General features: G+C 41.8%; 1 protein-coding gene across 1 annotated transcript; it reads right to left on the bottom strand.

The window, feature by feature from the left end:
- Positions 1 to 1,678: 1,678 nt before the first annotated feature.
- Positions 1,679 to 16,507, bottom strand: LOC134338363 (basic phospholipase A2-like). Its single transcript, XM_063034155.1, has 5 exons — positions 16,433 to 16,507; positions 14,382 to 14,412; positions 14,126 to 14,285; positions 12,764 to 12,888; positions 1,679 to 1,797 (listed from the first exon to the last, which is right to left on the bottom strand). Exons 1-5 carry the CDS (start codon positions 16,505 to 16,507, stop codon positions 1,679 to 1,681), a joined length of 510 nt encoding a protein of 169 aa, XP_062890225.1.
- Between the last annotated feature and the right edge of the window lie 10,491 nt (positions 16,508 to 26,998).

The raw sequence follows: 26,998 nt of genomic DNA, 5'->3' as shown, positions 1-26,998 counted from the left end.
ATCAATTCCACAGCAGTCAGAAGCTAAAACAGGAGTGAATCCTTGCACAAGCTCTCGAAGTCACCTACTTCTGTTCTCTTCCATGAAAGTACCAGGTGACAGGCATCAGATGCTTCACAACCAGAATCAGGTTTAATATCACTGGCCTATGTCGTGAAATTTGTTAACTTTGCAATGCAATACCTGATAATTGCTTCATGGGAATTTGGGAATGGTGAACTGACTTCAGAACAGGGCACCCTGCCTGGAATTTGGAAAGATGTTGATGTTTGACCTACTCCAATGGGGCAGACACCAGACTCATTGCGTTAAACAGCCTGACCACTTCCAATTTTCCCCATTTGCTGAGGGGCGTCTAAGGTCCCCTTTAACGCTTTCCCCTCTTGTCTTAATTCTGTGCCCGCTAGTTTGAGAGAAGGCAGCATCCACCATTGAGGATGCCCACCACCCAGGACATGCCCTCTTCATGCTGTTACTGTCGGGAAGGAGATACAGAAGCCTGAAGGCACACACTCAGCGATTCAGGAACAGCTTCTTCCCCTCTGCCATCCGATTCCTCAATGGACATTGAACCCATGAACACTAACTCACTACTTTGTTATTTCTGTTACAGTATTTTGTACTACTTGTTTTACCTTAACTATTTAACAGACATATAGATACCAAATGCCACTCAGGTTAATTCTCTATATTTATTTATCATGTATGGCATTGTACTGCTGACGTAAAGTTATGACATATGCCGGTGATGTTAACCTGATTCTGATTCTGACCCTGTAGTACAACCTCATTAATGTGATCACTGCCGTCTTACTTCTGATTCAGTGTTGGAAATTCATTTGGTGGTCTACTTGTTTATAAGCACATGGGTGGTGCAGAGTGGGGAGGGGTGGTAATGGAATAGGTGAAGGTTTTGTCTGAGTTGTTCCTGTGGGATGGAAACACTCCAGGAGAAGTCCCAGCCTGTGCTTCCTGTCCTTTGACTGGTTTTCCTCATTGTGGTACATGTGTTGTGATACAAGAATGAGACGCCAGGCATGTTTCAATGCTCTCAAATCAGGTTTAATTGATTATAGAAGATACATGCCCACCACCTTAATATTATGAGTGGCACCAGCAACGTCATTGCAAACAATCTCCGAGTATAATCACAACTGGATTTCCAAGTGCAGCTTCCAATCATTATTGTGTTTAGGCGTCCTGTAAGGAACCAACTGAGCATCTGTTGTGGGCCATCGCAAAGTTTGCATCACCTTGATGTGAACAGATTTTTCCTCAGGTTCCACAGCTGAGGCTTTAAGGAAAGCCTGGGCTGAGGGAATGATTATCATCCCAATTCAATTTATTCATGGTTGTTCAATGGGATTTGTTTTAGTGAAAATATCGGCAAATTTGACATGATACTTTCAGATTTTGGTTTAGAAAGTAACCAGTATGTGCTTTCATTGGGAGAAAGATCAAAGTGATGAAGATCTTTATCTTTCTGAGTGGCACAAATAATGTAAGACAGGATAAGGGGTGTTGGATTTAAATCAGATTATTGATTATAGTATCATAGTTAATATGGAGTTCAAAGATGTTTGAGTTCCTGGAAATAAAACAGATGACACAATTTGGAAGGAAAGTATTTGTTAGATAAAGTCAAGAAAAATCATAACCACATGGTCAGATCGACCTCCTATTTGCAGCGTGATTGACTGATGCCTTTATTCTTAGGGTTGTATTTTGCTTTCGAGAAGCAGATGGACGCCTTTCGATCACATTCACAGATAAACTTCGCGCAGTGATAATTACCACCTGAAAGGAAGCATATTCAAAATAATCCATTATATTAATGATACAGTATTTGCCTTGGATTATGAAAGAATGAAAGATAATTTTAAATTTTAATATATTTTGATAATTCAACTTCCATCTATATATTATGTGCAACATTCTAATCTTTATATAAATGTTCTGTAAATCGTTTAAAATACTAATTGTAATTTGGGTTTTTAATTTCATTGTGATGACCTCATCAGTTCTAGAGTCAATGGATGCTTTTAAACTGATGTCAGACATGCATTGACATCAGAATAACAAATCCTGTGAAGATCTACACCACAATCATAGCTGAATCTAGAATTCTAGAAAAGTCCCTGGTGACCCCCAGCCCTTCACCACTGATGTGGCCCCAAGCAGCAGCCTTGGATCTTGCCTCTGACTGAGGTTTCAATCCCACTGCAGTGATATTAACACAAACTGGAAGAGTGATATTCCACTGTGCTCCTGAGGGAGAAGTGACCCATCTCTCTCTCTCCTGACTGTTAAACTGAGCATATTTTTCATCTGTCTGGTGAGGAGATTGTATGTAACAAAAGAGCTTGGGAGAAACCTCTTTTAATGTGATCAGAATAGTCCTGCAAATATCAGCTTAGATATTTTATCTGGTCATGGCTCCATTGGGATCCTGCTGCAAACAAACTGGTCACAACATTTCTATTGCATTCTGTAAAATGCTGAGATGAAGTGAAGCAAAAATATTCCTCCTTTTATTCATCTGAATCCATTTTCTGTGGGCGAATTTTGAAACCACAGCAGGGATCACAGGACAGATATGGAGAAGGTGTTTCCTGTACTGATGGGAAATAGAATCAGGGGTCACTGGCGCAGATTAAGGGCAAACCATTGAGGGTTCAAACTGGGGGAAGATCCTGTGCCAGAGGGCTGTGGATGTCATGAAATCACTCAAAACTGAAGCTGATTAAATTTGATAAATTGGAGGAATCTGGGAATATTGAAATAAGTCAGGAAAAATTGTTGAGCAAGAAGATAAACCTATATCTTGACAAATAGTGCAGCAGGCTTTCAGAGCCAAATATTTACTCAATCTACTATTTCAAATGATTTTTGATGGTGTCAGTGCTACCAGACAGTACTTACTCATCAATAATGCTCAGTTCATAATTTGCTCTCTGCATATGATCCAGCAATATCTGGGCCCTGACCACTAGCTGGTGAGTAACATTGACAACACACACGTGTCAGACAATAACCATCTTCAAATAAGGAGTGTAATTCAGCCATCTTTCACGTTCATAGAGTCGTAAAGGTTTTGCAGCTCTGAGCCAGGCTCTTCGGCCCAACTCATCCATGCTGACCCACTGTCTTTCTATGCTATCCCATCTGCCTGCACTTGGCCCAGATCCCTCTGAAGCTTTCCAACTATCTTTGAAATATTGTAATTGTTCCCATCTCCTTTGCACCTTCTACATACCCAGCAGCCTCTGTGTGAACAAGTTGTTCCTTTTAAATCTTTTTCTACTCCCACGTTAAACCTCGACCTCTAGTTTTAGACTTTCCTGCCTTGGAAAAGGGCTGTGATTGTTTATTTTATCTATGCCTCTGATAATTCTCAGGTGTATAGTCTTCCTTGGATTGCTTAGCCTTTATGTCCCATAAGCTGCCTCAGGAAGGAGTTGTCCAGTATTAAGGACCCTCACCACCCAGTACATGCCCTCTTCTCATTGTTACCGTCAGGAAGGAGGTACAGAAGCTTGAAGGCACACACGTCAAGACCAGCTTCTTTCTCTCTGCCATCTGATTTCTAAATGGACATTAAACTTATGAACACTACCCCATTACTTTTTTATTTCCTTTTTTTGTACTACGTATTTAATTTAACTATTTAATAAACATATATGTAATTACTGCCATTCAGTTTATTTCTGTATCTATCAGGAGTGGAGAGAATGAGCAATTTCAAGTGCCTGGGTGTCAATATCTCTGAGGACTTAACCAGGTCACTACATATTGATGCAGCTACAGAGAACATAGAAACATAGAAACTCTACAGCACAATACAGGCCCTCGGCCCATAAATCTCTGCAGAACATGTCCTTACCTTAAATATTACCTAGAGTTACCCATAGCCCTCTATTTTACTAAGCTCCATGTTTCTATGCAGGAGTCTGTTAAAATACCCTATTGTGGGACTTCCGCCTGCAGCTCAATGGAGTAATACATAAATTTTGTGGCTGCCTTTAATCCCTCCTTTTCCCCAGTCTAAACTTTGAATTATTCAACTTTTATTTTCTGGATCTTGGTGGGAAATAGTGGTCATTATGTCGTATCCTTTAAGAAGTGGAAAACAGCTTTTTGAACCCAGCAATGGAAAGGGAAAAACTTCGAATGTAAAATCAGAAGATATGCCTGTCTGGGCTGAGCGTTTGGAACGTGCGTTGATGGGTCTCGACAAGGAAATAGACAATAACACTTCTGAGTTGAAGTCGTTCCGACTGAGTTTACAGACTATTGAGGAAAATATTGTTTCCTTGAATACTGAGTTTAAAGAATCGAAACATCAGATTGCAGACATTTCAACCCGATTGGAACAGGCTCAACGCAAAATTGTCCATTTAAACGTAAGGTTGCGTAGGAATAACATTCGTATTGTGGGTCTTGAAGAAGGCTTCGAGAATGGGAATTTATTGGAATATTTTGCCAACCTGTTTCAATCCCTGTTCCCGGATATTCTATCTCAGCCTCCCGATATTGAAAGAGCTCACAGAATTTTCACTTCGTCAGATAAAGCTCGACCAATTTTAGTCAACTTTCTTCGCTTTAAAGTTAAAGACCAAATCATAAAATGTGCAAGAAAACAGAAAGCTTTAAAATTTAACAGTTCCGAGATCCCTTTTTATGAAGATTATCCATGGGAAGTTATGGAACAACGGATCAAATTCATATCGGTCATGAAGATCGCTCACGAAAAAAGACTCTTTCCATCCCTGAGATACCCAGCGAGATTAAAGTTATTTCCTAAAGATTCTACCCCTCGTGTCTTCTTGGATCCCCAAGTGGCATCGGATTTTGTCAACTCTGTTGTGGAATCGGCTGATGTATGAAGGATATTAGAGTTTCTGAATAATTTTCTGAAAGAAAACAGGCTTTGAAGATTTCGGTAAACTGAAGATATCCTTTGATATTACTTAAAGAAGAGGTGATCTTCTTGGTTTGACTAAAGAATGACTTTTTTTTAAAGACTGTTTAGTATACGGAGTGTATTAATACAGCGGATAGATTGTGAACTGGTTTGATTATCTGTTTCTATTTTTCTTTTTCTTTATTAATTAAGTGATAGTTTGCTTACAGTTTATATAGGCTTTTTTCTTATATTGCGGAGTGTTTAGTAATAGATAATTAGCTTTAGTTCTTTTGTTAAATAAGGTAGTAAGTTAAAGAATGATAACTCTTTGGGTTAATAGTATTGCTCTGACGTCTTTGGAGACTGTTTTCGCATTCCCTTAGTTTATTTTCAATGATTAAGTATCAACATTTTTTTTCTTTGCTGGTCTTTCTTATCTTAAGGTTACGTATTTTCGTTGTAATGGGGAGGGGGGAATTGGGAGAAAAACTTTTAATTATTATTTAAATTGAGCAGCACGCGGAATTCCGTTCTTATGTCTTTTCTTGGGGATGTGTTCCGGCCTTTCTTTCTTTTGTCAGATTTCCTTCTTTGGGGATGGTGGGAGGTTTGGGGATATTTATGTATTTTGGGGTTTATTGTGGTTTTTTTTCACACACACTTTTTGTATTTTTCACATTATGGAGTTCCGGAGCATGCGCGTTTTCTATTTGGTTATATTCATCTCCGCCATCTTTGATTAGCCCGCGATGGGATGTGTGTATTGTTGTATTTAAGAATAATATCCAATGGTACTTAAACAGATAAACGTTATTAGTTGGAATGTACGTGGAAGGAATCACCCTATTAAGCGAAAGAAGACATTTATTTAAGTTTTTAATCGATTCCAGCCCGATATAATTTTTGCTCAAGAAACGCATATCAGAATGGGCGATCAAAATAGATTTTTTAAAACATGGAAGGGCCTTCAATACCATGCTACTTGTCAAAATAAAACAAAGGGAGTATCTATTTTTATTAAATCAGATTTTTTATTTATTCAAGAAGACATTGTCTCAGATAATAATGGTAGATTTTTAATTATTAAAGGAACAATTTGTAATAGAAAAATTGTCCTGGTTAATCTATACGGACCTAATGTAGATGATCCTTTTTTAAAAAATATGTTTGGTTTATTACCAGGCTTAAATGAATATATGCTGCTGATGGGAGGTGACTTCAACTGTTTAAACCCTTTGATTGACAAGAGTTCAACCAATCAGCAGCTTCCGAGTCGTTCGGCAACACTTATTAATTGCTTTTTAATTGATTATGGTTTGATAGAAATCTGGAGAAATTTACACCCTAATGACAGAGATTATTCTTTTTATTCATATGCTCATAATAAATATTCGAGAATTGATTATTTTATGGCTGATTTCCGATTTTTGTCGGAAGTCCGGAAATGTAAATATGATGCTATTGCAGTCTCGGATCATGCACCTTTAAAAAGGCAAGCATTAAAAAGGGCCACTTTTCAACATAATTGTATAAGGGCTTAGAGAGTTGTAAAAGAGCGCCTGAAGGCTTTATGTGTCAATGCAAGGAGCATTCGTAATAAGGTGGATGAATTGAAAGTGCAGATTGTTATTAATGATTATGATATAGTTGGGATCACAGAGACATGGCTCCAGGGTGACCAGGGATGGGAGCTCAACGTTCAGGGATATTCAATATTCAGGAGGGATAGACATGAAGGAAGGGGAGGTGGGGTGGCGTTGCTGGTTAAAGAAGAGATTAACGCAATAGAAAGGAAGGACATAAGCCGGGAAGATGTGGAATCTATATGGGTAGAGCTGCGTAACACTAAGGGGCAGAAGACACTGGTGGGAGTTGTGTACAGGCCACCTAACAGTAGTAGTGAGGTCGGAGATGGTATTAAACAGGAAATTAGAAATGTGTGCAATAAAGGAACGGCAGTTATAATGGGTGACTTCAATCTACATGTAGACTGGGTGAACCAAATTGGTAAAGGTGCTGAGGAAGAGGATTTCTTGGAATGTATGCGGGATGGTTTTTTGAACCAACATGTCGAGGAACCAACTAGAGAGCAGGCTATTCTGGACTGGGTTTTGAGCAATGAGGAAGGGTTAATTAGCGATCTTGTCGTGAGAGGCCCCTTGGGTAAGAGTGACCATAATATGGTGGAATTCTTCATTAATATGGAGAGTGACATAGTCAATTCAGAAACAAAGGTTCTGAACTTAAAGAGGGGTAACTTTGAAGGTATGAGACGTGAATTAGCTAAGATAGACTGGCAAATGACACTTAAAGGATTGACGATGGATATGCAATGGCAAACATTTAAAGGTTGCATGGATGAACTACAACAATTGTTCATCCCAGTTTGGCAAAAGAATAAATCAAGGAAGGTAGTGCACCCGTGGCTGACAAGAGAAATTAGGGATAGTATCAATTCCAAAGAAGTAGCATACAAATTAGCCGGAGAAAGTGGCTCACCTGAGGACTGGGAGAAATTCAGAGTTCAGCAGAGGAGGACAAAGGGCTTAATTAGGAAGGGGAAAAAAGATTATGAGAGAAAACTGGCGGGGAACATAAAAAAGGACTGTAAAAGCATTTATAGATATGTAAAAAGGAAAAGACTGGTAAAGACAAATGTAGGTCCCCTGCAGACAGAAACAGGTGAATTGATTATGGGGAGCAAGGACATGGCAGACCAATTGAATAATTACTTTGGTTCTGTCTTCACTAAGGAGGACGTAAATAATCTTCCAGAAATAGTAAGGGACAGAGGGTCCAGTGAGATGGAGGAACTGAGTGAAATACATGTTAGTAGGGAAGTGGTGTTAGGTAAATTGAAGGGATTGAAGGCAGATAAATCCCCAGGGCCAGATGGTCTGCATCCTAGAGTGCTTAAGGAAGTAGCCCAAGAAATAGTGGATGCATTAGTGATAATTTTTCAAAACTCGTTAGATTCTGGACTAGCACCTGAGGATTGGAGGGTGGCTAATGTAACCCCACTTTTTAAAAAAGGAGGGAGAGAGAAACCGGGGAATTATAGACCGGTTAGCCTAATGTCGGTGGTAGGGAAACTGCTGGAGTCAGTTATCAAGGATGTGATAACAGCACATTTGGAAAGCAGTGAAATGATCGGACAAAGTCAGCATGGATTTGTGAAAGGAAAATCATGTCTGACGAATCTCATAGAATTTTTTGAGGATGTAACTAGTAGAGTGGATAGGGGAGAACCAGTGGATGTGGTATATTTGGATTTTCAAAAGGCTTTTGACAAGGTCCCACACGGGAGATTAGTGTGCAAACTTAAAGCACACGGTATTGGGGGTAAGGTATTGGTGTGGGTGGAGAATTGGTTAGCAGACAGGAAGCAAAGAGTGGGAATAAACGGGACCTTTTCAGAATGGCAGGCGGTGACTAGTGGGGTACCGCAAGGCTCAGTGCTGGGACCCCAGTTGTTTACAATATATATTAATGACTTGGATGAGGGAATTAAATGCAGCATCTCCAAGTTTGCGGATGACACGAAGCTGGGTGGCAGTGTTAGCAGTGAGGAGGATGCTAAGAGGATGCAGGGTGACTTGGATAGGTTGGGTGAGTGGGCAAACTCATGGCAGATGCAATTTAATGTGGATAAATGTGAAGTTATCCACTTTGGTGGCAAAAATAGGAAAACAGATTATTATCTGAATGGTGGCCGATTAGGAAAAGGGGAGGTGCAACGAGACCTGGGTGTCATTATACACCAGTCATTGAAAGTGGGCATGCAGGTACAGCAGGCGGTGAAAAATGCGAATGGTATGCTGGCATTTATAGCGAGAGGATTCGAGTACAGGAGCAGGGAGGTACTACTGCAGTTGTACAAGGCCTTGGTGAGACCACACCTGGAGTATTGTGTGCAGTTTTGGTCCCCTAATCTGAGGAAAGACATCTTTGCCATAGAGGGAGTACAAAGAAGGTTCACCAGATTGATTCCTGGGATGGCAGGACTTTCATATGAAGAAAGACTGGATGAACTGGGCTTGTACTCGTTGGAATTTAGAAGATTGAGGGGGGATCTGATTGAAACGTATAAGATCCTAAAGGGATTGGACAGGCTAGATGCAGGAAGATTGTTCCCGATGTTGGGGAAGTCCAGAACGAGGGGTCACAGTTTGAGGATAGAGGGGAAGCCTTTTAGGACCGAGATTAGGAAAAACTTCTTCACACAGAGAGTGGTGAATCTGTGGAATTCTCTGCCACAGGAAACAGTTGAGGCCAGTTGATTGGCTATATTTAAGAGGGAGTTAGATATGGCCCTTGTGGCTACAGGGGTCAGTGGGTATGGAGGGAAGGCTGGGGCGGGGTTCTGAGTTGGATGATCAGCCATGATCATAATAAATGGCGGTGCAGGCTCGAAGGGCCGAATGGCCTACTCCTGCACCTATTTTCTATGTTTCTTTAAACTTAACTTTTGAGCTTAACTTTTTACTAACTTTTGATGTTAGTAATGTAAACTTGCCTTGGCGCTTTCCAAAGAATTTATTACAAAGTTCGGACTTTGTTAACTTTATAGAGATTCAGATAAAAGATTTCTTTCTTCTTAATAATACGGGAGAAGTCTCGAAATTGATTATATGGGATACACTTAAAGCATATTTGCGAGGTCAGAAAATATCTTATTTGGCTAAACTCAAGAAACAGACAAAAATAGAGTTAGATAGAATTTCAAGACTAATTAAAGATCTAGATAATACTTATGCAGTTTCTTCTAATGTTGATTTATTTAAACAAAGGGTTGAACTTCAATCACAATATAATTTACTATTAACTTATCCTATTGAAAGAAATTTGCTTAATTTAAAAAGACAATTTTATATGTTTGGAGATAAAAGTAACAAGCTATTATCATCTCAACTTAAAGCAGTTAGAGCTAAAAGACAAATTTTAAAAATTCGTAAGGGAGATGGTAGTTTAGCTTGTAATTATGAAGATATTAATAAAAATTTTCAAGACTATTACAGTCAACTCTATAAATCTCAGTTTCCAGCTGCCTCTTTACAAAAGATTGATTTTCCTAGAATATCTGTTGAAGATCAGCAAATTCTTGATGCTCCTTTTACTGAAAGAGAAATTCAGAAAGCTATTCTTTCAATGCAATCTGGTAAAGCTCTTGGATTGGATGGTTTTACTGTAGGATTTTATAAAAAATTTGAACATTTGCTTACTCCTTATATGTTGGAAATGCTTAAAGATTCTTTTCTGCTTGCAGAGTTACCTTCCACATTTTATGAAGCTTCTATTTCTTTAATTCCTAAGAAAGATAAAGACCCTACTGATTGTGCTTCATGTAGACATATTTCATTATTAAATGTGGATGCCAAAATTCTTTCAAAATTAATGGCTAATCGGATAGAGAATATACTAGCTAAGATTATTTCTCAGGATCAAACAGGTTTATAAAAGGCGTTATTCGTTTTCTAACACTCGAAGACTGTTAAATATTATATACACATCCCTCTCTAAGATTCCCCAGTGTATTGTTTCTCTAGATGCCGAAAAGGCATTTGATAGAGTTGAATGGAAATATCTATTTAAAGTTTTAGAGATATTTAGCTTTGGTACTAATTTTAATAAATGGATTAGATTGATATATAAAAGCCCTATTGCCACTGTTATCACTAATAACTGTAGATCCCCCTTTTTCCAACTTTCCCGGGGTACGAGACAAGGATGTCCGTTAAGTCCTCTGTTATTTAATTTGATGTTGGAACCTTTGGCTATTGCACTTTGTGAAGCTAAACATATTCAAGGAATTTCTAGAAATGGGACTATTCATAAGATCTCCCTTTATGAGGATGATCTTTTGGTTTATGTTTCGAATCCCGAAGAATCTATTTCTAGTTTGGTGAAATTATTCAATGAATTTGGATTGTTTTCAGGATATAAGTTAAAACTGCATAAATGTGAATTATTTCCTTTAAATGATTCTGCTTCTATATATGATGACATTCCTCTAAAAGTTACGGATTCTTTTAAATATTTAAGTATTATCATCACTAAAAATTATGGAAACCTTTATAGAGCTAATAAAGTTCCCTTAGTGGATTTTATGAAGCAATTTTTTTCTAGATGGAATCCACTTACACTTTCATTAGCAGGTCAAATTCATGCAGTTAAAATGATGATTTTACCAAAACTTTTATATGTATTTCAAAATATTCCTAATTTTCTAACTAAGAAGTTTTTGATCAAGTTGACTCTATTATTTCATCTTTTGTTTGAAATAATAAAAGACCAAGAATTGGAAAATGTCATTTACAAAAATTAAAAAAGGATGGAGTTCTTACTTTGCCTAATTTAAGAATGTATTATTGGGCGGTTAATATACGTTATGCGTGTTCTTGGTTATATTGGACTGATAAAAAGGGACGACCATCTTGGGTTGATTTGGAATTGAAAATTGTGAAACAATTTCATTTAAGTTCGTTATCAGGAGCTCCTTTACCTGTACAATTAGCCAAAATTTCTATTCTAAATATAAAGCCTATGATTAATCTATCATTACGAATCTGGTACCAGTTTCGTAAGCTTTTAATCTTAAAAAATTTAACCTTTTTAGTTTAATTTATCGAAACTATTTACTTAAACCTTCACTTAGTGATCCCACCTTTTCTCTTTGGAGGAATAAAGGAATTTTTTCCTTTATGGACTTGTTTCAAGAAAGCCGTTTGATGTCCTTTGAGAAATTAGTAACCGGATTCTAATTATTTTTCTTAGAACTCACTCACTTTGTGTTGCAGGTGTCTCATATCGGATCAGACGCTCTCCTTGCATTTATCACTTTTATTCAATTTGGGTAACTGAATCAGCACAGGATTTTCTCTGTCTTTCAGTGTAGTCGTTGACTTGGGGGTTAATGTTTTGCCTGGGCTCGGGGCTGTTCTGAATTGCTATGTGCTCCAGGGTGTATGTCAGGGGAACTGGCCAAACCCTCTTTGCTCAGTCATTGTGGGCCCTTGTGTGGTGAAACTCTGACCGAGTTCTTCTGTGTATCTGAGCGATTTCTGTTTGTCAGGATTCTGCATAGTTTGCCTGAGCTCTTGTTAGTTTTCTTGCTTACTTTCTGTCTTAAATCTGTTGTTGTGTTTGAATTGCCAGAGTCTCTGAGATTTTGCACTGGAGTTCACTGGTGACCCTCACATATAATTCACCAAGATGCATTAACGAATGTTTACAAGAGCAGGTCAGAACTTAAACATCCCATAAGAAGTGATTGATGTCTTACTGCCTGAAGCCTTTCCACCATCAGCCAGGAGTGGGATATCGCCCCAGTACCTGGGTGAGTGCAGCTCCCAAACACAGAAGGAGCTCGTCATTACTAGTGACAAAGGAACTGATTTCATTGCAACTCTGTCTGTATGGATGGCATGAAAAACAAAGCTTTTCACTGTGGCTTGTTACCTGCGACAATAATAAACCAAATGAAATGATCTCTACCAATATCCACTATCAGCATTCTGTGCTATTGTACAATTCAGCAGCCAGTGTATCTCAGCCAAATCTCCCAGACCAATAACCTTTACCATCTAGAGGGACAGAGATCAGCATCACATACAGGTCCCTGCAAGTCTCACACCATCCAGACATGGAACATAACCCGTTCCTCCATCATCACTGGGTCTGAATGCTGGAGCTTCAGCACAAGAGCATTGTGGGAGAACCATCACCAGGGCAACTCCAGTGGTTCAAGATGGCAGCTCACCAGCACCTTCACAAAGACGATGAGGGATGGACAAAAGTTGCTGACCATGGAAGCAGAGGTAAAAATTAGACAATGAGGCACTCTCTGATCATACTCACTTGTACATTTGATTTTCCCCTTTGAGCAGCTGTACTTGTAATATATCATTTTGGGTGAAAAGACAGTTCTGCACTTCTCTTTTTTGTCAGCATCTTCATAACACTTGTCATGGGTCTGGCAGCACCTGTAAAATCACAGATAACGTTTAGTAGAAAACTCATGGACTAGAGTGAACAGAACACTGTTACAGCAGCCTCCAGTGTCAGACACTTCCCATGTAGAGCTAAGAGTCAGGAGGTGATCTGAGCTGAGGGTAACTGAGCAGGCTCATATCGTACCAGGGAGTTGGGGAGGAGCTTCACAGTGGGATGTGGAATCAGGATCTGTGGGGACTCAGTCGGGAATGTGGAAAAGAATTCCTCCAAGTGACGTGACCACAATAGACCTGAGAAGGTGACCAATGTTTAGTTCTTCCCTTTTTCTATGGATTGTGTGTGTTCAAGACCCAACAACAAGCAACAGACTGATCGACCAGCTGGTTGCCCTCTCTCCTTTCCTTCCTCGCTCCCTTACTAAGGTAGCTACTGGGTCATGGTTCTCTCTTGTGCTGCCATGATCGAACCCCCTGTTCAATCCTCCAGAAGGACAGAATCCTCCCTGGGAGCAGCTGCTCTGTCCTCGGTGTGTTCCACAACACAGTCCTGAGCTCCAGTACAGACCGGTGGCACTGCAAACCCAGCACTACCCTCTGTACCATCACTGGGGCTCTGAAGTCAACAGGCACTGAGTGTCTCCCAGCCCTAGCAAGTGTCATTGTCCTCCTCCACCCTCAGTAGGAAACCTTCAGCCCCAGCTGCACCAATCTGTGATCTGTCTCTCGTGATCACTGCAGGACAGACGGCATATCCTGATCACGGCTCACATCTCAGAAACCACCACTGGAGAGGCTCCAGCAAATCAACTCGCTAAAACCACGGTGCAAAAAATTCTTCAACAGAGACCGCATTACCAACTCAATGGAGCCAATTTCAGGACTGAAAGTAACACCAAGCAGAAAATTAATACACAGCCATATCTGCACCAACAGGAACTTAACTCAAGTCGGAGTACTGACAACTACAGCAAAAAGCAGATTGTGAGATATACCATCAGCAATTGCCCTCTCTGATTATTTCCAGGACACACGGCCAGTATTTGTGTGGCCACAGCAGGCACCATAACCTGCCTGCAAACCCCATGACATCAATCGTCACTCACTACCACCATCAGAAACATATTTCACATTGGGAGATTTAATGGGGTATTTTAAAGCTTCAGTGAAGATGCAATCCTGCTGCCTCTGACAATGAATGAGAACATTTCTCTGTCCCTGGACTCCAATGGATAGTAACTGGCTTTGTAGAGATCGTCTGTCCACCTACCGGTCAAACTCATCCACTGGTGTCCCAGATCCACCAGGTCCACAGTAACAGCCGTAGTCATTGAATTGCAGTGGTGGGATGACGCCTGGGTTGGTACATTTAATCATTTTATTGAACTGATAAAGATTCCTGGACTCAATGGAAGTGCTCCCAACACCAGCTACATCAGGAGAGAGAGGAACAGACAGACACAAACAGGTTAGAACATGAAGCAACCAACATCAAAGTAAGGCTCACTCGAGGAGAGTCTCCTTACCTGAGAGCAGAAGCAGGACAATCAGGCCAAAAGCAGGCAAGGACGGGATTTTGAGGCCTACCCTCCGAAAGATTCCCGACCACACAGTAACGACAGCAGCGAACGGGCGTTTCAGAAATTTCTCCAGATGTTCCTCTGTCCTTTCACATCCATTCTCCATCAAATCAGAATTGTCCACGGCCCCTATTTAACAGATACGATATCATTTTGCACCGGAGAGCTGCGCACATGCAGGCGCGCCGCCATCTTCTCCTCCCGCCAAACAAGTTTATTGTCCTAAACTTAAGACGAGACCTTAAGCCTTAAAGTTATAGACAGCTATTAGCCTACTCACTTGAGAGAGGTTATACTGTGGCAACCTATAAGTCAAAGACTAATTTACTTATCTATTTTGGTCTCTTTTCTGAATGAGTTTAGCTGTCAGTAATCACTATTTCGAGTGGTGGGACCACCCCTCACAACCAAGGAGGGGATACTTCCAGCTAACAAAGCAGATTAAACATCATTATTTTATTCTTAAAGAGCACATTTACTCTCTGTAGTAATTCGAACAGAGATTATAATTCTAAAGAAGATTTCCAGACACAAGTACCATTCTTACAAAAACTTTGCAATGAGTTGCAGACGGACATTTCAGGGCCACAGAAAGGAGGATTTCTGCAGTTGTAAGTCTCGGGCTGAGACTGAGGAGAAGATTCTATGTCTTCATCTCTGTCAGTCCTCACAACCCCACTTCCTTCTAAAGTTTATATCCATTTTATTGCCATTCATCTAAAGTCACCTCATTGGCCTGTGATGTTTTCACAACTGGATTTATCAGGTTAGATGGCAGGACCCTTAGATTAAAGTAGACAATGTGTTTTCTCTGGATTGGGTTCAAGTCTCAGGTAGGTTCCTGTCCCTGAACCTGCACATTATTTCTCGATGGGAAACGGAAGTAGAATCATAGAGAAGTACAGAACAAAAATTGTCCATGCCGAAAACTATTAAACTGCCTACTCCCATCGACCTGCACCGGACCATAACCCTCCATACCCCTACCATCCATGCACCGATCCAAACTTCTCTTAAGTGTTGAAATCGAGCTCTCATGCACCACTTACGCTGGCAGCTTGTTCCATGCTCTCACCACCCTCTGAGTGATGGAGTTTCCCTTCATGTTCCCCTTAAACTTTTCACCTTTCACCCTTAACCCATGACCTCTGGTTGTAGTCTCACTCAACCTCAGTGGAAAACGCCTGCTTGCATTTACAATACCTAAGGACTAATAATTTTGTACATCTCTATCAAATCTCCTCTCAATCTTCTACGTTCTAAGGAATACTGTCCTAACCCATGTAATCTTTCCTTATAACTCAGGTCCTCAAGCCCCAGCAACACATCCTTGTAAATATTCTCTGTATTTGTTCAACCTTGTTTATAACTTTCCTGTTAGTAGGTGATCAAAAGTGCACACAATACTCCAAATTAGGCCTCATTAACGTCTTATACAACTTCAACATAATATCCCATCTCCTGTACTCAGTACATTGATTTATGAAAACCAATGTGGCAAAAACTTTCTTTATGACCCTATGAACCTGAGAGGCCACTTTCAATGAATTATGGATCCCTTTGCTCCACCGCACTCTTCTGTGCCCTACCATTCGGTGAGCTGCCTCCTAACCCTGCACCGGAAGATCAAACGCTCTCTTGAACTCAACCACGAGTTGGTGGAAGGACTGAGCTGTAGGGGGAACCTTGTTCTCACAGAGCATTGAACAGGTGAATGGAGTCCGAGTGATTCACCACGTACGCACATCATCACTGAACCGACCTGGCTGGGCTTGGAAAGTCAGCTCACACTGGGTCATAAACTTCCTGCAGCCATTAGGGTCACCGGAGTATCTGCCTGGTGGAGGGATGCTCGGCTCTGATCCAGAATCTGCTGAGGGAATGGCTGAGACTGTGATGGGGAAGATGTGGGACAACCCGGAGTGGGATCGTCGGTGCTGAAGGCTGTAAGTTGCAGGCTCTATCCCTCCAGAAACGTTTTTAAGGTGAAAACATACGTAAAAGAAGTGAAAAAGCTTTTTGCTTGTCATCTGGAAGATGTCGACTATGGGAACGTCGTACGCTGGCGCCATCTTGACCACTTTTTTCATGTTCTGAATTGATAGAAAGTGGGTGAGTGATCCATGAGTTTCAAAAGAGATTTGCCAAATTTTGAGATCCTGTGATTTGGTGAGAGTAAAGAGAGAATGAAAGAGAGAGGAAGAGAGAGAGACAGAGAGAGAGAGAGGAGAGGGAGAGAAAGAGAGAGTGAGTGTGGAGGGAAAAGAGAGCAGATGAGGCTGAGTTTCAAAAATGTTCGTTGAAGCTTGGGAGCTTTTAAGATCCTGTGATTCAGAGAGAGTGAGAATGAAGGTCGGATAGAGACCAGATAATAACAGAGATGAAGAGCAAGATAGGGATTTTGAATTCACTCCATGTTTGATGAAATAGACTGTGACCTAAGGAAAATTATGATTTTTTAATCTTAGACAAAGTTGCTTTGCTTGTGATGAGCTAAAGTTGGGAGGTGTTTTACCTTTCCTTTAACTATGATATTCCAATCCCTTGTTAGTTATCTGAACTATAGTTGGTGAAAACAAAACATGAACTGGGTCATGTACAATTCAGGAAGATATAATAAAACTCACATGAATTTGGAATATTGGCTCAAGGCTTTAAAAATAGACAAAATTGTTTTGGTAATTCTGCCAAATAGTTTGGGACAATTAGGAGGAATCATAAATGTTGATTTCCTCAATAAGAATGGGCTTATTTTCTCTTTCTGACAAGCTGAACCAAACGTAAATGGTCAATACTCCTGTTCAAACTGCTCTTCTGGAGCAAGAGTTTGTTGGGAAAACTACTACTTATTTTAACTTAGTTACAGTAAGGAGCAGTCTTTGTCTGGTACAATGCGAATGCACAGATGTAGTGATCACTTCTTACACATCACATGCAAACAAGCAATAAAACTACTAAGAGCTGGAACATTAACTAAAAATGTAATTTGAATTGCTGAGTTTGTCAGATAGCAATAATCTGCAGCCTGAGAACAAAGGATTGTAATGGAATAAAAAGGCAAATGAGGGGGCTGTGAATGAGTTGCCCGACACCGTTGGTTGGCAGATTTCAAGTTCAGCTGTCTGTCCCTGCTCCCGAGTAGAAATTTTGAACATCACCCAGACACGGTCAAACATACAGTGGTAGGTTGGGGTAGGGAAAGGGGACGTTCTGAGGTTTGGAAGCCCAGAGCTGCATCATAGAATGGAAACTGCAGGGAGTGAAGAGCCACATTTCCTTCTGTGTATTGCAGATGAAGTAATTCTGCGAGTATTGAGGGGAAGTGACAGGGAAGAATGGAGAGGAAGGTGACACAACCACAGTCATTAATTTACCAGGTTCCATGGTGGAACATCCGGTCCATCAGGACTCAGAGTGTCAGTGTACGGTGATCCAGATCAGAAACATTGAATAGGTTCCAGAGCATCAGTCAGCTCTCCCATCCAGGATGGGCAAGTTCATTCCGATCACGTAGATGGACTGCTTCAAGTATCAGCAGAGTTGTGTCTCACATCAGAATATTTCTCCTGTTGTTCCTTGTGCCACCTTGGTCAACATAATGTCTTCACTTCCCTGGTCTTCTCCTGGCCTGGTCTGCCTGATCCTTCAGGCTGTATCCCCCATTCGTCATCAGCAATGGAGAATCAGAGGGACCAAGTGAACATTCATCGTTAGTGGATGGTCTGGTGCCCCAACACTGCGTGTGGGACTGGGAAAAGGTTGAATCATGTGGCTACACTCTCTATGGTTCCTGATGGGACTGCACTAGGTTAGCACTGACACAGATGTTGTTATTTGGTTTCCACTCCGGCCATCTTGTCTACCTGGGAGTAAACTCTGCCCATTGAGGCAAATCCAGTTTCCTTACCACAGCCGTCTTCAGTGACGACAGGAGAAACAACTCTCTCTCTGGGATCTCACAGTCAGCAATGAATTGCTCTTCTTTGGTGCAACTCCATTACGTTTTTTTTCCAGTGCTCCTTCGCAGTTCTTGAATCAGAATCAGGTTTATTATCACGGACGTACGTCGTACAGTATATATGTCAGATGTCATGGTCAACCTCTCAAAACCCTTCATCACAGTGGATGTGAGCGAAGGACTTGATGAAGTCCTTCATTCATTCTATTGTGGTTGTTGGATTTTCTGAGTATGCCCACAAGAAAATGAATCTCAGGCTTGTATATAGTGCATATATATACTTTGAACTTTGAAATTTAATAGCTACATACAAGACTTAAGATCTTGGCTTGTTTAGGACAATAAAATGGGTATACCCGATATCATCACGTTCACTCCTGACATGGTTTTGTTTCTGCCTCCCCGTGTCCAAGGGTGTGGAGTGTGTGTGGTCACACATTTGGATGCTTAATGCTCTGTTAACTGATGTGCAGACTGGTGCCCCATGGGTCTCTTTTATGCCCCAACAGGGCTGTAAAACTGCCCCTTTGTAATACCTTCCCTCAGCTTGGCAATGAAGTTGCAAGGGACAAGTTTTGATCAGTCAGTTTCATGCTAATGCTGAGATGGGTGAAATTTAGGTTTCATTGGGTGATATTTGTTGGACCTGTCCCCAAACACTCTCTGGAAAGTGGAGCTGGAGGAAGGAGGGTGGGAGTGGTTCTTTTATCGACTGGGGTCACCACCATAGTCACCAATCCCCAGGAAGAGCACCACCTCCCTCTCCATCCCTCCATGACTCTTCCCGTTCACACCTGAAAGTTCCTTAACCTTTAGAGCACAGAATATGAGGCTCCATCATCACTACAGCTGCCATTATGTGACAATATTCCTCTTACACGTTTGACCCCATTTAGTCGAGGTTCAGATTCTGCTCAGGAGTTGGGATGAAGCAGGAAATGTAGCTTATGACCTGTTCAGCCCAATACCTCAAACACCAACCCAACACCCCGACAACTCCCACCTTCACCCTCACTTCATCCCATTGTAAATCAACATTTTCTCACAAGTCAGCCAAAAAACCCAGTGCTTCAACTTGTGTTGCTTCAGTACAAATTCTGATTGTTATTGGTCAGAACTATTCATTTATGTTCGGTGAGATAAAGCTGAGCAGGTGTGTGTATTTGCATGGAATGAGATTCTAGATCTTCTTCAGCAGAATGAGGGATTTGCATTTTATTAATATCCAGAATGTACGGGGAACTGTTTATATGGAGCTGTACGTGACTGGAATGGAATTCAGATCAATTCCTCTGAATTGATTAGTATAGATAACTGACTAATAAAAAAAATTAAGTTCTTATGATGTGGGGAAAGGTTCAAATGTCATGCATGAGTTTTACACCAGGAATCATTCTACATGATGGAAGACTGTTAAAAGCTTAATTTTTCAGTGAATTGAAACAAGGTCGTCAAAGAAAAAGAAGAATGCAAAATGTCTGTGGCTCAGACACATATCTTAACGTCTGAAATCTGTAGGAATGCTGGAGGTTTTTAATCCTGCAGACACATCTGGACACCCCAAATCAAACAAAACTCAATGGTCTTCATGTTTTATCATTTTCCAATCTCTGGTTCTGAAACCTCCTCATGCAACTCGCAGGGCAAGTCCCACAGTGACTCTTCTCATTTTCAGAGGTGTCACCACATCCTCGCCATACTGTGATGCCAATTATTGAGAGTTCGTGCTGTGACAATTCCAACACATCACCCCGTCTCGTTCTGTATTCAGTGTCTATGTGTCAATCAGTGAGACCAGCCATAATCCTATTTTGATCAGTCACACACACTCATAAAGAACATACTCTCACACATGCACACAAACACACAAATACAGACAGTCATGAACACAGAGACACTGTCCTACAAACACACAAACACACACACACACAAACACACACACACAAGCATAAACACACACACATACACATACACATACACACACACATACACACACACAAACACACACACACACACACACACAAACACACACACACACACACACACATACACACACACAAACACACACACACACACACACACATACACACACACATACACACTCACCACACTATCCACAACAGCCCTAACCTTTGTGTCATCAGAAAATTTACTGACCCATCCCTCCAATTCTTCATCCAGGTCACTTATAAAAATCACGAAGAGTAGCGGTCCCAAAACAGATCCCTGAGGCACACCACTGCATGCAGAATATATGACCTGTCTACAACCACTCTTTGCCTTCTATGGGCAAGCCATTTCTGGATCCACAAAGCAATGTTCCCTTGGATCCCATGCATCCTAACTTTCTCAATTAGTCTTGTCTGGGGTACCTTGTCAAATCCCTTGCTGAAATCCATATACACTGCATCTACTGCTCTACCTTCATCAACGTGTTTAGTCACATCCTCAAAAAATTCAATCAGGCTCGTAAGACACGACATGCCTTTGATAAAGCCATGCTGACTATTACAAATCATAATATGCCCCTCCACATGTTCATAAATCCTGCCTCTCAAGATCTTCTCTATCGACTTACCAACCACTGAAGTGAGACTCACTGTTCTATAATTTCCTGGGCTATCTCTACTTTCTTTCTTTAATAATGGAATAACATCTACAGCCCTGCAATCCTCCAGAACCTCTCCCATCCCCATTGATGATGCAACGATCATTGCCAGAGGCTCATCAATCTCCTCCCTCACCTCCCAGTGTATCCTGTGGCACATCTTGTCTGGTCCCAGTGACTTATCCAACTTGATGCTTTCCAAAAGCTCCAGCACATCCTCTCTCTTAATGTTTACATGCTCAAGCTTTTCAGTCCACTGTAAGTCATCCCTGCAATCACCAAGATCCTTTTCCGCAGTGAATACTGAAGCAAAGTACTCATCAAGTACCTCTGCTATCTCCTCCGGTTCCATACACACTTTTCCACTGGGGTTTTCCTTAATCCTGTCCACTAAGGCCTTCTCATTGCACCTTCTGGCTCTCCTAATTTCATTTTTAAGCTGCTTCCTGCTAGAATTATAATTTTCTAGATCTCTATCATTACCTAGTTTTTTGAACCTTTTGTAAGCTCTTCTTTTCTTCTTGACTAGATTTACAACAGCCTTTGTACACCACGGTTCTTGTACCCTGCCATCCTTTCCCAGTCTCATTGGAATGTACTTATGCACAACTCCACGCAAATATCCCCTGAACATTTGCCACATTTCTTCCCTACATTTCCCTGAGAACATCAGTTCCCAATTTCTGCTTCCAAGTTCCTACCTGATGGCCTCATATTTCCCCTTACTCCAATTAAACACTTTCCCAACTTGTCTGTTCTATCCCTCTCCAATGCTATGGTAAAGGAGATAGAATTGTGTTCACTACCTCCAAAATGCTCTCCCACTGAGAGATCTGACACCTGAACAGGTTCATTTCCCAATACAGATCAAGTACAGCCTCTCCTCTTGTGGGTTTATCTACATATTGTGTCAAGAAACCTTCCTGAATACACCGAACAAACTCCATCCTATCTAAACCCCTCGCTCTAGGGACATGCCAATTGATATTTGGGAAATTAAAATCTCCGACCTCGACAACCCTGTTATTACACCTTTCCAAAATCTGTCTCCCTAGCTGCTCCACGATGTCCCTGTTACTATTGGGTGGTCTATAAAAAATGCACAGTCGAGCTATTGACCTCTTTCTTTTCCTGACTTCCACCACAGAGAATCGTAGACAATTCCTCCATGTCTTCCTCCTTTTCTGCACCCGGGACACTATCTCTGATCAACAGTACCACACCTCTTTTGCCTCCCTTCCTGTCCTTTCAGAAACATCTAAAGCCTGCCACCTGAAGTAACCATTCCTGCCCCTTTGCCATCCAAGTCTCTGTAAAGGCCACAACATCATAGTTCCAAGTACTGATGCACGCTCTAAGCTCATCCGCTTTGTTCATAATGCTCCTTGCATTAAAATAGACACATCTCAAACCGTCCACCTGATTGCGTCCCTTCTCTATCACCTGCCTATCCTCCCTCTCACACTGTCTCCCAAGTTTTCTCTATTTGTGAGCCAGCCACCTCTTCAGTTTGGTTTGCACCCCGCAACAATACTAGTTTATCTCCCACCAGTAGCCTTAGCAAACCTCCCCGCCAGGATATTGGCCCCCCTGGGATTCAAGTGCAACCCATCCTTTTTGTACAGGTCACTCCTGCCCCAAAATAGGTCCCAATGATCCAGAAATATGAATCCCTGCCCCTGCTCCAATCCCTCAGCCACGCTTTTATCCTCCACCTCTCTCTGTTCCTATACTCACTGTCACGTGGCACAGACAGTAATCCCGTGATTACTACCTTTGTGGTCCTGCTTCTCAACTCGCTTCCTAACTCCCTGCAGTCGGCTTTCAGGACCTCCTCCCTTTTCCTGCCTATGTCATTGGTACCAATATGTACCACGACCTCTGGCTGTTCACCTTCTCACTTCAGGATATCGTGGATGCGATCAGGAACATCTCAGACCCTGGCACCTGGGAGGCAAACTGCTATCTGTGCTTCTTTCCTGCATCCACAGAATCGCCTGTCTGACCCCCTAACTATAGGGTCTCCTATCACTGCTGCCATCCTCTTCCTTTCTCTACCCTTCTGAGCCACAGGGCCAGACTCTGTGCCAGAGGCATGGCCACTGTTGCTTCCCCCAGGTAGGCCGTCCACCCCAACAGTACTCAAACAGGAGTAGTTATTGTCAAGGGGTACAGCCACTGGGGTGCTCTCTAGCCTCTGACTCCTGCCCTTCCCTCTCCTGACTGTTTCCCTCTTATCTGTCAGCTGAGGCTCTGGTGTGACTACCTACCTATTGCTCCTCTCTATCACCTCATTCTCCCGGACCAGACGTAGGTCATCGAGCTACATCTCCAGTTCCCTAATGCAGTCCCTAAGGAGCTGCAGTTCGACGCACCTGGCACAGATGTGGCCGTCTGGGAGGCTGGGAGTCTCCTGGACTTCCCACATCTGACACCTAACACAGAACACCGGCCTCACACACATTCTTCCTGTCTGTATTCAATACAGGCAACCTACATTGCCTTGACCCAGTATTGCCAAAGCCCTGTTGAGCCAAAGCGTTCCTACTCTGCCTCCCTCCACTCTGTCACACGCTCTGTAAAGCTGTCTCCTTTTAAACTCTTTCAATATTCTCACTGGCTGATGTCCACGCGCATACGCAGTCATTCCCTGATCAAACCGCTGAAGAAATGAGCCTTGAATACCTGCTGTCTATTTTTCTCTTTTCTCTCATCTCTCTATCTGTATCTCTCTCCCTCACCCTTTCCTTCCCTTCTTTCTTTTTCTCTCCATCTCTCTCCCTCTCTCTCTCACTCCTTCCGTCTTTCTCTCTGTCTTTCTCTTTCTCTCTTTCACTTCATATCTCTCTCCCTCCCTCTCTCTCTCTTTCTCACTCTTTCTCTATCTCTCTCTCCCCCACTTTCCCTCCCTCTATTTGTAACTCCATCAATTCCACAGCAGTCAGAAGCTAAAACAGGAGTGAGTCCTTGCACAAGCTCTCGAAGTCACCTACTTCTGTTCTCTTCCATGAAAGTACCAGGTGACAGGCATCAGATGCTTCACAACCAGAATCAGGTTTAATATCACCGGCCTATGTCGTGAAATTTGCTAACCTTGCAATGCAATACCTCATAATTGCTTAATGGGAATTTGGGAATGGTGAACTGACTTCAGAACAGGGCACCCTGCCTGCAATTTGGAAAGATGTCGATGTTTGACCTACTCCAATGGGGCAGACACCAGACTCATTGTGTTAAACAGCCTGACCACTTCCAATTGTCCCCATTTGCTGAGGGACGTCTAAGGTCCCCTTTAACACTTTCCCTCTTGTCTTAATTCTGTGCCCGCTAGTTTGAGAGAAGGCAGCATCCATCATTGAGAATCCCCACCACCCAGGACATGCCCTCTTCATGCTGTTACTGTCGGGAAGGAGATACAGAAGCCTGAAGTCACACACTCAGCGATTCAGGAACAGCTTCTTCCCCTCTGCCATCTGATTCCTAAATGGACATTGAACCCATGAACACTACCTCACTACTTTGTTATTTCTGTTACAGTATTTTGTACTACTTGTTTTACCTTCACTATTTAACAGACATATAGATACCAAATGCCACTCAGGTTAATTCTCTATATTTATTTATCATGTATGGCATTGTACTGCTGACGTAATGTTACGACATATGCCCTTGATGTTAACCTGATTCTGATTCTGATCCTGTAGTACAACCTCATTAATGTGATCACTGCCGTCTTACTTCTGGTTCAGTGTTGGAAATTCATTTGATGCTCTACTTGTTTATAAGCACATGGGTGGTGGGGAGTGGGGAGGGGTGGTAATGGAATAGGTGAAGGTTTTGTCTGAGTTGTGCCTATGGGATGGAAACACTCCAGGAGAAGTCCCAGCCTGTGCTTCCCGTCCTTTGGTTTTCCTCGTTGTGGTACATGTGGTGTGATACAAGAGTGAGACGCCAGGCATGTTTCAATGCTCACAAATCAGGTTTAATTGATTATAGAAGATACATGCCCACCACCTTAATATTATGAGTGGCACCAGCAACGTCATTGCAAACAATCTCCGAGTATTATCACAACTGGATTTCCAAGTGCAGCTTCCAGTCATTATTGTGTTTAGACGCCCTGTAAGGAACCAACTGAGCATCTGTTGTGGGCCATCCCAAAGTTTTCATCACCTTGATGTGATCAGATTTTTCCTCAGGTTCCACAGCTGAGGCTTTAAGGAAAGCCTGGGCTGAGGGAATGATTATCATCCCAATTCAATTTATTCCTGGTTGTTGAATGGGATTCCCACGTGCTGCAGCATTGATGTTTTCGTGAAAATATCGGCAAAATGGACATGATACTTTCAGATTTTGCTTTATAAAGTAACCAGTATGTGCTTTCATTGGGAGAAAGATCAAAGTGATGAAGATCTTTATCTTTCTGAGTGGCACAAATAATGTAAGACAGGATAAGGGGTGTTGGATTTAAATCAGATTAGTCATTGTAGTAACATTGTTAATATGATCAGATAGATATGGCAAAGGGATTCTAGGACAAGAGGGCACGACTTCAGGATTGAAGGACGTCCTTTTAGAACTGAAATGCGGAGGAATTACTTTAGTCAGAGGGTGATAGATCTGTGGAATTTGTTGCCACCCGTGGCTGTGGAGACCACGTCATTGGGTGTATTTAAGGCAGAGATGGATAGGTTCTTGATTACCCAGGGCATCAAAGGGTATGGAGTGAAGGCAGGGGAGTGGGGATGGCTGGATGAAGTGGATCAGCCCATGATTGAATGGCGGAGCAGATTCGATGGGCCGAATGGCCTACTTCTTCTCCTATATCTGACGGTCTCTCTCTCTCTCTTACCTGCCCAATGAAATACAGGGCTGTGATCAGCTGTTCTCTCTTTGCTGGGTCCATATTAGTTTGTTAGGATTTGCAGCCACAAGTGTGAGGTTAGGGCCCAAGCACAGAGGGAGCGACTCCGAGGCAGATGAACAGATCACTAGTTATTAGTGAGAACTGTGCCGGATAAAGGAAAAATGCGAGGCCAACAGGCCCGTTAACTAAAACTCTCAAACTGAAAGCTAACATCAACACTGTGACTAGAAAGCGGGAACTTATTACTTAAGGAATACCTCTCCTTTAGAGCATTAATGGAAACAGACAGTCGTCTTCTGTCCCAGACACGGCTGAAGGTCAGCAGCGGGTGTAGACGTTGCTGTACTTTTGATCAGGTGTCAGCAAAACTGGAATGGGAGGAAGGGCATTAAATCCCACCACAATGAAACACTAATCAGCTGCAACATGCTTACTCACGAGTGTGCTTGCCAAGTCTCTTCCGCAGCTCGCACAGACCCCACAGCGGAGTCCGTGATTGTGACAGTGGCCCAGTGATGATAGTGGAAACAGATATGATAGTGGCATTCAAGAGACTCTCAGAAAGGCAAATGAAAAGTCAGAGAATGGAGGGATATGCAAGGCTGCTGGCAGAAAGAATGAGATTAATTTGACATCACGTTGCGCACAGACATCATACGGCCTGTTCCTGTACTGAAGTGTTCTATGTTCGAGGGAGAGACTTTGCTAACCCCTCTGAAAGTGAGCTAGTTGCTGTGATCTTTGCTGTACAGTATGTCCTAGAGGGATCATAAAGTCAGGGCTTAGAAAAACGGAAATGTTGCAAGTTTCTGGAGGTTTTAATGATTGGGCATGTTTCTTTATAGGTGTCTGCTGGATCAATAACCTTTAACGTTCCTTACAGTTTAAAAGTGTCCTTCATTAATCTATTATTGCTGTCTATTTGTTAAACCTTTGAGAGAAAGTCACATTTAAAGGTTCAAAGGTTCATTTGTTATCAAAGCATGTATCCATATACAACTCTGAAATTTGTCTTCTCCAGATAGCCACGAAACAAAGAAAGAACATGAAAGTCTTTCAGAGAGAAACATCAAACCGACAACCCTGTACAGAAAAGAAGAACATCCTGACCATTAACACCAACCCAATTC

This window comes from Mobula hypostoma, chromosome 27 (assembly GCF_963921235.1).
Source record: "Mobula hypostoma chromosome 27, sMobHyp1.1, whole genome shotgun sequence".
Taxonomy (NCBI): Eukaryota; Metazoa; Chordata; class Chondrichthyes; order Myliobatiformes; family Myliobatidae; genus Mobula; species Mobula hypostoma.
Note: the sequence above shows the minus strand (reverse complement) of the source record. Positions and strands in the feature narration are given on the sequence as shown.

Excerpts from the sequence above, each read along its gene's own strand:
- LOC134338363 (XM_063034155.1), bottom strand. The coding sequence starts at position 16,507 with ATGGCGCCAGCGTACGACGTTCCCATAGTCGACATCTTCCAGATGACA. Across the intron at positions 14,413-16,432 it reads AGCTTTTTCACTTCTTTTAC|TTTGGCCTGATTGTCCTGCT; the intron begins GTATGTTTTCAC and ends TCCTTGCCTGCT. Across the intron at positions 14,286-14,381 it reads TGTCCTGCTTCTGCTCTCAG|CTGGTGTTGGGAGCACTTCC; the intron begins GTAAGGAGACTC and ends CTCCTGATGTAG.